This window comes from Rutilus rutilus (assembly GCF_951802725.1).
Source record: "Rutilus rutilus genome assembly, chromosome: 3".
Lineage (NCBI taxonomy): Eukaryota > Metazoa > Chordata > Actinopteri > Cypriniformes > Leuciscidae > Rutilus > Rutilus rutilus.
The window spans coordinates 39,386,435-39,402,599 of record NC_140211.1 but is presented as its reverse complement, the minus strand read 5'-3'; the positions used below and the strand labels follow the sequence as shown (position 1 = coordinate 39,402,599).

The 16,165-nt window shown below is 44.8% G+C and overlaps 1 protein-coding gene across 2 annotated transcripts in view; it reads right to left on the bottom strand.

Annotated features, from left to right (window-relative positions):
• pcxb (pyruvate carboxylase b) overlaps nucleotides 1-16,165 on the bottom strand; it is a 239,641-nt gene that overhangs the window by 18,970 nt on the left and 204,506 nt on the right. For both annotated transcript variants that reach the window (XM_084406108.1, XM_084406109.1), the window contains one exon: nucleotides 8,228-8,407. In XM_084406108.1, the coding sequence (XP_084262234.1) occupies nucleotides 8,228-8,407 (180 nt within the window). The remainder of the gene's footprint in view (nucleotides 1-8,227; nucleotides 8,408-16,165) is intronic.

Here is a 16,165-nt window from a genome sequence, read left to right as displayed (position 1 = left end):
TATTATCTCTAAGTAGGCCAAGAAGCCCTGACGCCAGTAGTGTCGGGCTTCTGAGGGCACGCCCCTCCTTGGGGAAGGCGGTTTCCACCTCATTATACGGTGCCCGTCTCCCCTCTGTGCCCTCAGGGAGCCGGTCTGCCAACCCCACCTTAATGCCGGGGCGCAGAGGGTCCCAGTGAGTTTTTACCCGAGGGTTGCTCGCTCGGTCAGGCCAGTTGTTCCCTGCCGGTGCACCGCTTAAGGGCACTCAGTTGTTCCAGAGATATACCAGAGGCCAGTCTCGAGAGGCTGGTATCCTTAGTAGATCTTCTGGCAGATTGGACACTTCTACCAAATATATCTCGCTGGGTCCTGCAGGTAGGGTCATACCCATAGTGGTTGGCCCCGAGCAGGCTCTGGTTATGGAACTAGAAGTAAAAGCTCTTCTGCAAAAGGAGGCTATAGAATGGGTTCCTCCACCCAGCAGGGAGTCCGGGTTTTACAGCAGGTACTTCATGGTCCCAAGAAAGGATGGGGTGGTTTCATCCGATTTTAGATCTGCGCTGTAGGGAAGCTAAAAAAAATAATAATAAAAAAAAAAAAAAAATCAAGATGCTTACTCTTAAGCAAGTCGTGTCACAAATCAGGTCCGAGGACTGATTTGTCACGTTAGATCTAAAAGATGCATACTTCCACATATCCATCCTTCCACAAAACAGGAAGTTCCTGAGCTTTGCTTTCGGGGGCGAAGCGTACCAATATTGTGTTCTTCCTTTTGTAGGCCAGCCAATGTAAAGCAGTTTCAAAAACTGTTAGGTCTGATGGCAGCAGCGTCCAACGTTTTACCTTGTGGCCTGTTGTACATGAGACCGTTGCAGTGGTGGTTCAGGACCGAGTGGTTCTCCCCGAGGGAAAACCCGCTCTGCATGATCAAGGTCACGCGGCAATGCCTTAGTTATGTGGAAAGAACCTTGGTTCCTGTCCCAAGGGCCCGTGCTGGGAGCTCCTTGTCATTGTGTCACGCTAACGACGGATGCTTTCCTCACGGTTTGGGGGGCAATCATGAGTGGTCGCCCAGCCCAAGGTCTGTGGCAGGACCATCATCTCTTGTGGTATATCAACTGTCTAGAAATGTTGGCAGTGTTTCAGGCTCTGAAACACTTCCTCCCAGACCTGAGGAGCCACATTGGTGGTCTCCTATATAAACCATCAGGGGGGACTGCGATCACACCCCTTATACAAGCTGGCTCACCAGATCCTCCTGTGGGCCCAGGGGAAGCTACTTTCGTTGAGAGCGATATATCCCAGGGTACTTAAATCAGAGGGAAGACATCCTGTCGAGGCAGGGGCCGAGGCCCGGGGAGTGAAGACTCCACCCCAAGGTGGTGGAGCTCCTTTGGGAGAACTTCGGTCGAGCCAAGGCCGACCTGATCGCATCCCAAGAGACCACACATCGTCCACTGTGGTTCTCACTCAGCCATCCAGTCCCTCTAGGGTTGGACGCCATGGTGCACACGTGGCCGAGGTCACGTCTGTATGCATTTCCCTCGATTGTTCTGCTCCCAGGAGTTCTGGGAAGGGTTCGCCAGGATGGGGTCAGTGTACTGCTAGTAGCCCCGTTCTGGCCGGCCCGAATATGTTTGTGGACCTAGTGTCTCTCCTCGACGGCTCTCCTCTGGAGATTCCGATCAGGAAGGACCTACTCTGTCAGGCGAGTGGGTCGATCCTTCACCCCCGTCCAGAACTGTGGAAACTGTGGGCTTGGCCTCTGAGGGGGCCCAACTCATAAGTTCTGGTCTCTCAACTGAGGCCCAACCATTCTCCACTTCAGAGCGCCATCCACAAGGAAACTTTATGCCTTGAAGTGGAGACTTTTCACTTCCTGGTGTGGAGAGCACCAGCTGGACCCAGTTAACTGCCCAGTGGGTGCAGTGCTGGAGATCCTGCAGGAGCGCCTCTCCACAGGGTTATCCCCCTTCACACTGAAGGTGTACTTGGCTGTTGTACTAGAAGGCCTCTCCCTAGCTCCATTCGAGCCCATTGAGGAAGTTTCTGAAAATGTCTTTCTCTTCGCTATTTCATCTCTCAAGAGAATTGGAGACATTCAAACACTTTCGGTACCTCCCTTGCATGGAATTTGCTCCTGGTATGGTAAGGGGTGTTCTTCACCCTAAGACCAGGTTACATTCCTAAGGTTCCTACTAATACTCTAAGACCTTGAGTACTGCAGGCCTTCTGTCCTCCTCTGGACATCAGACCTAGAGAAACTTTATCTGCTCTGCCGGTTAGGGCCTTAGATGCTTACGTCCACAGAACTGTGCAGAAAGTCTGAACACTGTTCGTTTGCTTTGGGGTAACCACAAAGGAGTGCCTGGCATCTAAGCAGAGGATGAGCAAGTGGGTGGTCACGGCCATCTCACTTGCTTATTAGTCGGCCAGTCAGCCTTCAGCCAGGAGTATGGCTGCACCAATCCAGGGGCGCAGCTGCTTTCGCCTAGATGTACGCATTGATTTCACACAGACGGACACTTGCTCTTATGGCGGCGTGGGTATTAGCGTTCCCACAGCGTTTCAACGCAGCTCGAGTTCCCTTGAGAAGGAACGTCTCGGTTACGTATGTAAGAGACGCTGCGTCACCCTGCCATACTCCCGGAATGCCCGTGATCGACTTGCTTCAGCCTATCAGAAGCTGACGTTGTTTGGTTCAGGTGTGCTTTATAGTTTCCTGTCAGTATTTCACAAGCACATATATATATCATGGTGTCAAAAGAGAGCAAACAATTTCTGCAGTGTGTGTCCCCTTGCCCACGCTATCTAAGCGAGGGTGATACACACTCGCTGTGTGTTGTTTGTTTGGGTGCGGAGCATACACGGGCAGCGCTCGAGGGTGCTGTCTGTGCTAACTGCGATCAAATGCCCCTGAGAACGCTCCGCTCCCGCCTGAGCCTGTTTGATGAGACAGGCCAGGCACGCGCTCCCCATGGATCGGGTCCCACGGCTGCCGAGGCAGCGCGGCGCTTGCATTCATGGGGATCGCAGATGGAGCTGGTTGAGGATGTTGAGACGGCTTCGGCCCTTTCTCAGCATTCAGACGCCAGCTCCATCGGTCCCGCTCACGGGTCGGAAGCCCACTCTGCGGCTTCTTCCGCCCACGAAACGGACCCGATGCTCGAACTATCTGGCTCCGAGGAGCTAGATGTTATGAGCTTTGAGGTAGGAGAATGTGATTTGCCACCCCATTCTCCTGCCTTTGAGAAGCTGCTGGAGGTTGTGACCGGAGCGGTCAGTAAACTGAATATTGAATGGCCATCAGAGAAGCAGGAAGCGACTAAAAAAAGTAAACTTGATGAGCGCTTCCTGCAATCGCGGTCACAACCTCCGCGTCGGAGTCTTCCATTTTTCACAGATCTCCACTCTGAGGTGTCGAGATCGTGGGATAAGCCCTTCTCCTCACGTATATCGAGCCCTCTCGTACATAATTATTCCATTCCATTGGCCGCTCCATGGCAGCTTTGGTGGCTACGGAGAGACATCTGTGGCTGAATCTGTCGGGCATCGGGGACAGGGCCTTCCTCCTCGATGCCCCGATTTCGCCTTCTGGCCTCTTTGGCGACACCGTCAATAATGTCGTCGAGAGGTTTCAGGAGGCGAAACGACAGTCAGCCGCGTTCAAACAGCTAATCCCCTGCCGTCGTTCCAGGTCTCATGGGTCTGCTGCCAGGGGGCAGTCCCACGAGGCCGCCGCCAGCTCCTCACACCCGCAGATGCAGAAGGAGAGTGTTGCTTCTCGTGCTCCCCCGCAAAAGGCCTGGAGCCAGAGGCAACACTCTCAGTCGAAGCCTTCCAAGCCGAAAGCAGATCTGAGGACTGTTATTCAGGCGAGGAAGGCTTCGGGCGAAGAGGCCCTGACGCGATGCACAGGCCTCTGAGGGTGGTCAGCAACAACATCTCGCTCCTTCACGGAGCCCTCAGGAAATCGATGTTTGCCTCCCGCCACTAAATGCGCTTCGGGATGCATCGGTTTCCAGCGAACGCGAATCGCAGTGTCCGCCCGAAAATATTGCGGCCCTGTCGATTTCGCTTCCTCTCACGAGGCCTGTAGAAAAACGATATCGTTTAATTCCTGCCAGTCAACTGCTTCAGGTCACCGAAACTCAAAATATGACATCCGAGGCCAGTCCAGACAGACTGGTCCCCCTAGTAGATTATTTAGACACCTGGAAAGGTCTTCAAAATATATCTCAGTGGGTCCTGCGCACAGTGGAAAAGGGGTACAGAATTCAATTCGATTATCGTCCACCAAAATTCAACGGGGTCATACACACGCTTGTCAGCCCCAAGCAGGGTCAGGTCATGGAACAAGAAGTTCAGTCCCTTCTGGCAAAGGAGGCCATAGAGCAAGTTCCTTTTCAGGAGAGGGAAGCCGGGTTCTACAGCCGGTACTTCATAGTTCCCAAGAAGGATGGGGGGTTGCGTCCTATTATAGATCTCAGGGTATTGAACCGGTTTCTGAGGAGATTCAGGTTCAAAATGCTAACCATACCGCTAATTGCGAGTCAGATCAGGTCCGAGGACTGGTTTGTCAAGATAGATCTAAAAGACGCTTACTTCCATATATCCATCCTTCCCCAACACAGGAAGTTTCTAAGGTTCGCTTTTGGGAGAAAAGCGTATCAATACAGAGTTCTTCCATTCGGCCTAGCACTGTCACCTCGCACCTTCACGAAATGCATGGATGCTGCCCTTGCTCTGTTGAGACTTCAAGGCATTCGCATCCTCAATTATATCGACGATTGGCTCATTCTAGCACAATCAGAGGAGATGGCGGTTCAACATCAAGATGTTGTTCTGAACCATCTAAGGTGCTTGGGATTGAGACTCTTCTCTACAGAGAACTATTTTTCTAGGAGTAGTATGGGATTCAGTCACGATACGGGCACAATTGTCTCCTGCTCGAGTAAACACCATCTTGACTACAGTAACGAGTATCAAGCTAGGCCAGGCCATCACTGTCAAACATTTTCAAAGAGTTCTGGGTCTTCTAGCAGCAGCGTCCAACGTGATACCTTTTGGCCTGCTGTATATGAGAGCCCTGCAGTGGTGGCTCAGGACCAAAGGGTTTTCCCCGAGGAGAAACCCATTTCGCACGATCAAAGTAACGCGCAGATGCCTTCGTTCTTTGATAATGTGGAAGAAACCATGGTTCCTGTCCCAGGGCCCTGTGTTAGGAGCACCGTGTCAAAGAAAAATTTTGACCACGGATGCATCCCTCACAGGCTGGGGTGCGGTCATGGAGGGCCGCTACACCAGGGGTCTGTGGAAGGACCACCATCTTGGGACTGGATGCCATGGTGCAGACGTGGTCTGTATGCATTTCCCCCGATCGCTCTGCTCCCAGGGGTTCTAGAGAGGATCCGGAGGTACGGGATCAGCTTGCTACTAGTAGCCCCGTACTGGCCGGCCCGAGTATGCTTTTCGGACATCATAACCCTTCTCTCAGGCCCTCCGTGGCAAATACCGATCAAGAGGGACCTTCTTTCTCAGGCCGAGGGCACAATATTTCACCCTCGGCCGGAGCTGTGGAAATTGTGGGTATGGCCCCTGAGGGGGACCATCTCATAAATGTTGGTCTCTCAACTGAGGTTGTTGAGACCATCCTAAACTCTAGAGCCCCCTCCACGAGGAAACTGTATGCATTAAAATGGAATGTGTTCAACTTATGGTGCAGAGAACATCAGTTGGACCCAGTTAACTGCCCAGTGGCTTCAGTGCTGGAGTTCCTCCAGAGTCGCTTCTCTGACGGGCTCTCCCCGTCCACGCTTAAGGTCTATGTGGCGGCCATAGCTGCCTTCCACACGCCTTTAGGGGTGGGCACCCTGGGGAGACACCCACTTATAATACGTTTCCTTCGTGGAGCAAGGAGGATGAGGCCTGTCGTCCAGTCCAGGGTCCCCACGGGGGACCTGGCTGTGGTTCTCGAGGGGTTATCCCTGGCACCCTTCGAACCACTGGACACGGTGTCTGAGAAATTTCTATCTTTGAAAGTAGCTTTCCTGTTCGCTATTACTTCCCAGAAAAGAGTCGGCGATTTGCAGGCGCTATCCGTTGCTCCCTCTTGCCTCGAGTTCGCTCCCGGCAGAGTAAGAGCCATTCTCCACCCTAGACCTGGCTATGTGCCTAAGGTGCCTACAAATGTAGCACGATCTGTAATTCTTCAGGCATTTCATCCTCCACCGCATGTGTCTGATGAGCAAGCGAAGTTATATCTTTTATGCCCTGTCCGAGCCCTTGAGGCCTATGTTCAGAGAACCTCGAGCTGGAGGAAGTCGGACCAATTACTTGTGTGTTTTGGGTCACTGAAGAAGGGTTCCCCTGCCTCTAAGCAAACTATCAGCAGATGGATAGTAGAAGCTATTTCTTCGGCTTACGAGGCGCGCGACTTGCCTTCGCCTCTTCTAATAAGAGCCCACTCAACCAGAGGAGTGGCTTCCTCTAAAGCTTTGTTAGCGGGTGTTTCCCTTCAAGAGGTCTGTGATGCCGCAGGCATGGGCCTCCCCACACACCTTCATAAGACATTACAGTCTAGATCTGCCCTCTACACCTCTGCTCTCATCTTGAGTGTGCCAGATTGCTTCACACCAGGGCGTATATCTCTCAGTGTGGCGCAGTGGGCATTTCGTTCCCCAATGTGTCGATTCTCGACGCAGCGCGAGTTCCCTCGAAAGGGAACGTCTCGGGTTACGACTGTAACCCTTGTTCCCTGAGAAGGGAACGAGACGCTGCGTCCCTCGGCCACACTTTGCGCGCTCCTGAGAACGACTTGCTTCGACCAATCAGAAGCTGACGCTGTTATGTGCCAGTGTCCTTTTATAGCTTCCGCATCACCGTCACATGCGACGTCACGAGTGACGTCATGACGCAACACCAATCAAGATTGGACTAGTTCTATACAGACTTCAGACGCGTCACGCTGAAGGCGTTCCCCAATGTGTCGATTCTCGATGCAGCGTCTCGTTCCCTTCTCAGGGAACAAGGGTTACAGTCGTAACCCGAGACGTTTCATATGTAACCGAGACGTTTTACTTTTGTCATATTGTAGCTAATAAATACTAAATACTAATACTAATTACTTAGCAACTTAAGCTAGGCACAAAGTATATGCGTTGGATTTTTTGTAATTGCTGGAACATGTCAATGATCACACTTTTAGACAGGAATATCAGAAATATCCTTGTTGCCTGGTGGAGAAGTAAGTCATATTTTTGTCTACTCAAAAATATAATGACCTCATGGTTCTGTGTGAGAAAAGGTTAATTAAAGCAGTTTGCAAATGTCAGTCACACTTACAAAGTTTAATTGACTTAATTCAGACTTTATTATATTTTTATCTGTCCTACTAAGACACAGAATTAAAGTCGCTATATGAAATGGTAAAATCTGTCTCTGTCTTTTTTGGTCTATTTTTCTCTGTTACAGTGAGGCCACACGTTGAGCTCTATTACAGGGAAATGCTGCCAGTGCTGATAAACAGCTTTTGATCTTTCATTTTTGGACTTCAGAGTGCTTCAAAAGGGTTTGTCTGTCTGTCTCTGTGTGTGCCAGAGAAATATGAAATCAAAGTTAATTTGCCCTCGACTGCAAAAGCTGCAAAAAGTCTGTCCTCACTCCACAGTAACAACTCCATTTAAAAAATAAAGCAAAAGTCTCTCCTGTGACCATATGACTGTAGATGTGTTTGTGCAATATAGTGGATCAATCTGGTTTCTTTTCTCAGCAAGTCTTTAAGCACAAGGAGGAGGAAACGCCACAGACACTAGTGACAAGGAACCTGCAAGTGACAAGCTTTACTCAGCCTTTAGTCTCTTATCCTGTTTTTCAGACATATACAAAAACTTTATGATGGATTCACACAAAGCTGTTCTCTTGATCTTAGGAACTGCCTCTCACTTTATAGCATCCACTCACCTTTTCATTTTCTCATCGCCCACACTCTTTCTCTCTATGTGTGGCTAGAGATTATTCAAAAATAAAGCCACTGTCACTCTCAACAGTACTCTCAAAAATAATAATAATAATAATAATAAAAAACCTGCTTGTGTTTGTCCACATTTATAGGTGCCTTGGATAAAAGTTGTCTGCTAAATGACTGAATGTAATGGCAAAAAAAACCTGAATTCTCCAAGGAACATTTCTATGAGAAATATTGTTGCACTTTTACATCAGTTTTCATTAAACAGTGTGATCTCACCTTTGACCTGAAGGGCTCAGGGAATCCTCCGTGTGGTATTCCAATGTGTCCTTGCAGAAACTCCACCACAGACAGAGGGAAGGAGAGCTCGTCTGCTCTCTCTTCCACATCAGCCCGAGAGAGAGAGTTCTGCACCATAAACTGAGCCAGATCACCCACAATCTTAGACGAGGGGGTCACCTGGAGAAACAAAGTGAGATAGAGACACAGAATTTATACAAAATAGAGCTATTCCTTTCTGGAAACTTTTAAAACAAACTCTTACAGCACATTTCAATGGGAAATAAACTCTACATCCACAAGCTGAAAATTCTTCCCCTCAGCTAGAAACGCTTACCAACGATTATACAGACAAATCAAGCATAATAATCAATTCACATTACACTGCTACAAACCCCAAAAAGCAAACAAACTAGAAAAAAATTAGGAAATCAAAAGAGGAATTTATCTGTGGAGAGGTCAGATCAAAACAAAGTCAAAACAGATTGTTCCCCCAATAATGAAAGTTATGTCATCATTTGTTCTAAAAGTGTATGACTTACATTCTTCCATAGAACACAAAAGAAAAAGGTTTGAAGAATATACCAGTCAAAGGGTTCAATGAGATCTGCATCAAAAGAAAGATTAGTTTAGAAAGTCTAATAAATGGCCAATTTCATGTACCTCTATTCAGTTTCATAATTTTGGCCATTCTTTTCAGGATATTCTAAAACTACACCTATTGTTCCACGAAAGAAAGGAAGTCTGAAACAGCATAAGGTTGAGTGATTTACATTTTTTGTGTGAGCTATTCCTTTAAATGTGACCAACACAAAATAATTATAGAACAATACTTCAAATCTGTTTTAACTAAAGAAACCAAAAAAAAAAAAAAAAAAAAAAACCCACTAAACAAGAGAGTGAGAAAACCGTATAGAAATGAGAGATCCATGAAGATTTGAGAGGAGGGAAGACACACAGGGGGTGAAGTTAAATGTCACACTATTTTTCTTTCACATAAATAGTACAGTGCTCTGTGGAAAAAATACCTTATGTACAGCAAACCTTGAGTGAAAAGAGAAAAAAATCATGCAAGACAGGCCTACAAGACAATAATGAATACATGAATTTAACAGATGTCAGTCGCAAGACTTTGCAACGTGTACATGGCCGCTGGTCAAGCATGAAAAATGTTATTGTTTGTTATAATGAGAGGATTTGCGAGAATTGAACTCAGCACTGGATATAAACTCTGGTGCTTTGAGCGGTGAGTGGATTCTAACTTAAGCACCTCTGATTGGCCACTGCTTCAAGAAATCAACACGTAAATAGAAACCATTGACACTCTCCATAGCGCAAACACAGATACGCATGGGGTCGTTTGCCAAATTGCCAATATGCTATTATTACAGAGAAACCTGTTCCTAGACCAGCAGATACGGGCAGTTTTTTTGAGAGTGATTTCGTGCCTCTTTGGGATGGCACCACGAGTCATCATTCACTTGCAGAACACAAGCTTCTGGAGGGCGCATAAGTCTAAACTAGCGAGTTTAGGTATATTGGTGCAGAGCCAGTGATTGTCTTGTAGGCAAGCATCAGTGCCTTGAATTTGATGCGAGCGGCTATTGGCAGCATGTGCAAACTGATGAAAAGAGGTGTGACGTGGGCTTTCTTCGGCTTATTGAAGACCACCCTCACTGCTGCATTCTGGATCAGTTGCAAAGGCTTGATAGTACATGCCGGAAGGCCCGCTATAAGAGCATTACAATAGTCCAGTCTGGTGAGAACAAGAGCTTGGACAAGGAGTTGTGTGGCCATCTCTGATAGGAAGGGTCTAATCTTCCTAATGTTGTATAAAGCAAATCTGCAGGACCAGGCCATTGTAGTAATATGGTCTGTGAAGCTTAAGTGATCATCAATCACGACTCCAAGATTCCTGGCTGTCCAGGAAGGAGTAATGGTTGACAAACCTAGCTGAATGGAGAAGTTGTGCTGAAGTGTTGGGTTGGCTGAGACCACAAGCAGCTCTTGTAGCCATTGGTCCACCTTATTTTGCCAAGGTCCGCTCACTTTAAAATGTCTGGCCTCGCTACTGTGGTACAGTGATGTCATCAAATATTTTGATATGTGCCATAGTAGTGGTTATAATTTAACATTGCACTCCAAGGTATTTCAGAGGATATCATTGTATTAACATAGTATTAAAAAAACTAACAAACTGTAAGCACTCTGAACTGGATGGTTGGGAATAGGTCAAACAAGGAAAGAAAGAAATGTGAGTGACATTTAGGATTAAGTTTTGTAATAGACTCCTGCAAAGGTTACGCAAGGGTAATATCCTTGTTTAAATACAAAGCCACAGACATGACATGTACAAAGACTTTTTCAGAGCAAAGGGTTTAGCAACAACCCTGAGTGACTCTATAGCACCGCTGGGACTGTATTGGATGACACAGTAGGGACCTCCAAACCCTAATGTGACTAATTATAAAACTTCTTATGCATATAAATGTCAACATTACAAACCGTTACATGAGTAGGCTAACTTCTTTGTAAAATGTTAAAATCCTGTGACTCTTGCATAACTCTTCTGCTTCAGAAATCTCAGCCAGGGAATACTGTTCATAGAGAAATGACTCTTCGTAATAGGAAAACTTAACTGTCTGGATAATCAAATGTGATTTCACTAAATTAAGCATGAACGTTTCCTTCATCCTGCCACAGTCATTTGAAGTCAACGACACTGGAGCTTATGTTAAATCAAATCCTAAAGACTCATGGTAGCTGGAGAACTCCTGCTTTGTCTGAGACTTTGGTTGTGTTCAGAAATTAGAAGAATAAAGAATAACATAGTAACCATACTATTTTGCAGTGAGGGTATTGCTCACATTTTCAATTACTGTGTGCTAAATGTGGGATACTATTTTATTATGTTGTTTTCAAGAATGCAGGCATAACATTTTGAAAATGCCTCTTTGGTTGGATGAAATGCAATTAAACCATTAGACATGGGAATAATGACCTATACTCAGATTGTGAAATAATAATAATGTACACTACCATTCAGAAGTTTGGGGTTGGTAAGATTTGTAAAAAAAAAAAATTGAAGTCTCTTATCCTCATATATTTTAATATATATAGTGTCACATGATCCTTCAGAAATCATTCTTACATGCTGATTTGGTGCTCAAGTAACATTTCTTATTATTGTCAATGTTGAACCCAGTTGTGCCGCTTTAAACTTAGATACACTTTTTTTCTGGATTTTCTGATGATTCAGAGATTTTAAACTATTAAATGCATCCTTGCTCAATAAAAGTAAAAAAAATAAAATATTATAATAAAAACTAGAAAAATGCATTTCCGGGGGAACTGCAAAGTGTGCTTGCTCGGGTGCAGTGCACTAACGTTAGCAGGTAGTGGATAAGGGTGCGTTGAAGTTTGCTTGATCTGAGAATTTCAACAATAGTACTTTTTTCAAGATTGTGCATTAATGTAGACTAGTGCCAATGGCATTGTTTATGTGGCTTGGTTGTTGGTTTTGAAATAATTGGTTATGAATATACAGCACAGAGTGGGAGTGTTTTGGGTGATGAAATAGTAGCCTATTGAAAAGAAGTTGACAGTCTTCATTTACTGTATCCAATAAGCCAATACAAAACTCACCCAGCTGTTCTGTGGTTGAGTGTTCCCTTTGATTAGGAACAAATTTACTATCTCAAATTAAGGTCTACCGTAATTTGGATGCTTTGATTGCTGCTGTCAAGATGGTTGTCATCACCTACACAGAAACGCAGATTTTTATAGCCTACCGTCAGTCCTCATATTGTAATTAAATGAAAAACGCTATCAGTTTCACTATTAGCTTACTCTAGCGATTTAATCGCAACAACATGGATAACGCTGTTTGGCCTTGCCTAACTTTATATGACATATGCGCCATATGCTAGAGTTACACATCCCACTGCCATTTCAGGGCTTGAATTTCGGTGCGGGAATGTGGGGATTGCGGAAAATTTAAACCATTCCCGCAAGGTTAGCTTTTATAGTGCGAGAAATTCCCGCACAAATATATTCGCTTCATCTCAGAACAAATTATTAAAAAATAAATTCACAGATGCGAGAAAAAAAAGTCAAACTGTCTTTTATTTTCGAATTTAATTCCTCAATCAGCGCTGGACCGTCATTTTCTGTCTTCCGCTGAGCCCTGGCAGTAGACAGATCATATGTTTCACGCTGTCAATGCAGTGGTCTGTGTTGCGCTGATCTTATTCACACTATCGAGTGTACTCAGTGTAGGTGCAGCATTCTAACATTGAGGCCCCGTCCACACTACTGCGTTTTTGTTTAGAAACGGAGAATTAAAACGAATACGATCTCCGTCCACACCAGCGTTTTAGCTGCGTATTAGAATTGATCTCCGTCCACATTAAAACGACTGAAAACGCGGATCACGTGACCATTCACCAACACTGGGCATGCGCGAGCCGGTGTAAACACAACTTCATTGATAAAATTATCCCACCATGCGCTGGTTCTTCCCGGGTTAACCCAAAACCGACGCTCCATGTACACGGTCGATACCGGGAATTGTCAAACGTAAACTATTTTATCGGGAATTGTCAGTTGCACACAGGAATTGTCACATTGCCACTATTTTACCGGGAATTGTCACAGATCGCTTGAATAATAGCTTGCCTGCGGCGCATGTAGGCAGTTAGCATTGTAAAATGCAGAATTTACTTGCACAACAGCTGCTAGAAAAGATATAGCCTACGCCATGACTGATGACACCCAATCATAGATCCGAGCGTGAGCCTCTACTACGTCATCGTTTCTAAAGTCCTCTGTTTTGACCCGTCCACACTAAAACGCCCTCCGGAGATTCAAAACGAAAAACGGGTCGGCAGCGTTTCTAAACTTCTCCGTTTTGGGTCTCCGTTTTTGCCGTTTTAGTGTGGACGGGAGGTGCAAACGTAGCAAAAGGTCTCCGTTTTTAAACGAAAACGCAGTAGTGTGGATGGGGCCTGAGTTGTAATGAGCTGTTTGTGAAGAAATTATCCGCTTCCAAATTATGTCATTTTAATCACGATATTGAAACATTAAAAAACAATTGGCTCTTTATGGTGTGCGAGTGATAGAGCGCGGCAGCAACGAATTATATATTTTCAATTATATTGCACTTTTTTACAACTACCTAAAATAAAATCACTTTACTTCACAAACTAGCTAAGCTGCCTGCATTCACTGAGGTAAATTATAATCATCAAAAATAGTATATGTAATATTCACAACAATAACCGTTAAAAATACTGTCATTTGTATAACAATGGCGAAATGTATGAATACTTACACACATACGTAAACTCCTCCATTGTTAGTTATGACCGTTCTGACTGGTGATGACGTGCTGCGCGAAATGACAGTTGGGTGATCATCGCTCTCCACTTCCTGTGAAGTGATGTATTGATGTTCCCTTATTCCCTATGACGTGCGCAGTGCCCTTCGAACTGAACATGTTCGCTCCCTTCGGATTGGAATCTCACTTAAGATGGCGGAATACCCTGTGAAGTCCACTTCGCAGTCCACTTATGGTCAAATGGAACGCACCTCTAGAGCGACGTTGTTGATTGTTTGAGCATGTGACTGCGCATTTCTCCTTGTTTTCTATTGTTATGCGCAGCATATTTCCCGTGCGCACAAACACAGCCACAGACAATGAATTGTTTGTTCGGTTAGCGAAGAAGAGCATGATGTATTTTGTATAAAGTTTTTTTTTTGTTTTTTTTATTAACTGTTTTGAGAACTGGAAATGCACAATTCATGCATACAAATGATTAAATTAGACCGATGCATCAAAAGTTATTCTCCCCCCCCCATAATCTTTAGATCCCCCTGTGACCCATGTAAGCGGGGAATTCCCTCCCAGTTTAAAAAACGAAATTCAGGCCCTGCATTTATTAAGACAAACCTAGTAAAAACGAATGCAGTCTATACACTGACTTGAAAGCTCTGTGAAATGTAATACAACAGTGCAATACAACATACAGCAGTCTAAATGCATTAACATTAAAAGTGTGAGGTGAAACCCTTGCATAGACATAGGTAAATGGGTTTGTCAATTAGCCTGAAATAAAAAAAATTAAAAACATTTCAGATCTTGTGCATCCTCACATTGGAGTCCCGAGTTCATGTACAAAGTTTGGTTTCGATACGTGACAGCGTTCCTGAAATATGACCTACTTCCTGTTTTGGCGACCTTGCCGCCGATTTCGTTTGGCTGTGATGGGCAAACGCTTCCGAAAATCAAAAATCCTTCTAGTAACTTTTGTGAGGCTTGGTCCAAGGATCATGTACGTCCAGTTTCGTGAAGTTCGGACCAAATTTGTGACCTGTGAAAATTTAGTTTCGCTTTCTGTTCAATCCAATATGGAGGACAAACGACATGGACTCGTGATGTCATCTTCGCGAGCAACTTACACCGGTACTGACCGTACGTTTTAAAGTTGGAACGGTGTCTCTGTCTCAAAGGGCCTAGGCGCAGGAGCTGGCCAAAATTTCTCTCCCGGGAATAATAATAATAATAATAATAATAAGAAGAAAACTTAAGAAGAACAATAAGCTGCTTTCAGCAAGCACACTTAATAAAATAAAAAAACAAAATCGTACAGACTCCAAACTTAAAAATTTTGCATTTAACAATGAATAGTACCAAATATTAATATGAAATTCAACACATACAAGGCACTGTGAGCTACTCTGCTATGAGAGCCTCCTTCATCATCCTCATTGCACACCTGTTATATTTCCCATATTCATCTCTCCCTACAATCCCATCTGTGGCATACAGCTATTTCTCTGCATCATCAGCCAGTTTTGATTTCATTTCCATTAGTCTAATTGTTTATATGCATATTCAAACGTATTCATACATAAATAATGACTGATTTTGCAGCAAGGTCTTCTCTCTCAAAATTTTGTTTTGTTTATCTTTTATTTTTTCCAATGAATTCTGTCAACTTTAATACTATCCATTTTTAATATCATCATGATGATACGTACCCCTAACTTCCTGTTTAGCTAAATAACCAACAATATTGCACACGACTGCATCACAACTTGCTGGGAAACAGGTAACAAAAAGATTATATTAATTATATGAATTATTATACTGTATATATAATACATTTTCATCAATTATTTTGGTAAAGAACACCTGGATGACTGCACTAAAGCATTTTTCAAAACATGCAAAATAAATAAACAGTATATATTTTTAAATAATAATAATTAATACTTCATATTAAAATGAAATAAAATAAATCATGTTTCTTGTAAAAGATTAAAATTATGAAGAAGCCGCCCTTAGTTACTGAAAAATCCTTCAACTTTTGCCTTTAGTTCGAATAGAGAGAGAAATCAATGGGTTGTTAATTAAGTAGAGGATTTGTTAAGTACCCAGACACAATGCAAAACTCGGTCAGGCCAAGCCACTGTGATGGAGGCTGTCGGGGAAAGTGTTATAAGATGAGACTGAGACGGGATTAAGAGGGGATCAAACACAACCACACACACACACACAGCAATCCTAAAGCCCGTCAGTGTCTCCTCTTACTGCTTTTCTGACGTACAGTAATCCCTTCTGTGTACATCTCAGTCGCTCTCTGCTTCTGTCTCTCAGTCTTTGCTCACACACACACACACACACACGCACGCACGCACGCACGCACGCACGCACGCACGCACGCACGCACGCACGCACACACACACACACACACACACACACACACACACACACACACACACACACACACACACACACACACAGGTCTAGAAGTGTTTACTCTCTCCTGTGTTATGAGCAGGGTATCTCTGGCTAACTGACAGGGTACATCTGTTTGGCCATCGGCATGGACAGAGAGAGCTTTGAACTCAAGAGAACGGTTTGTGTGTGTCAGT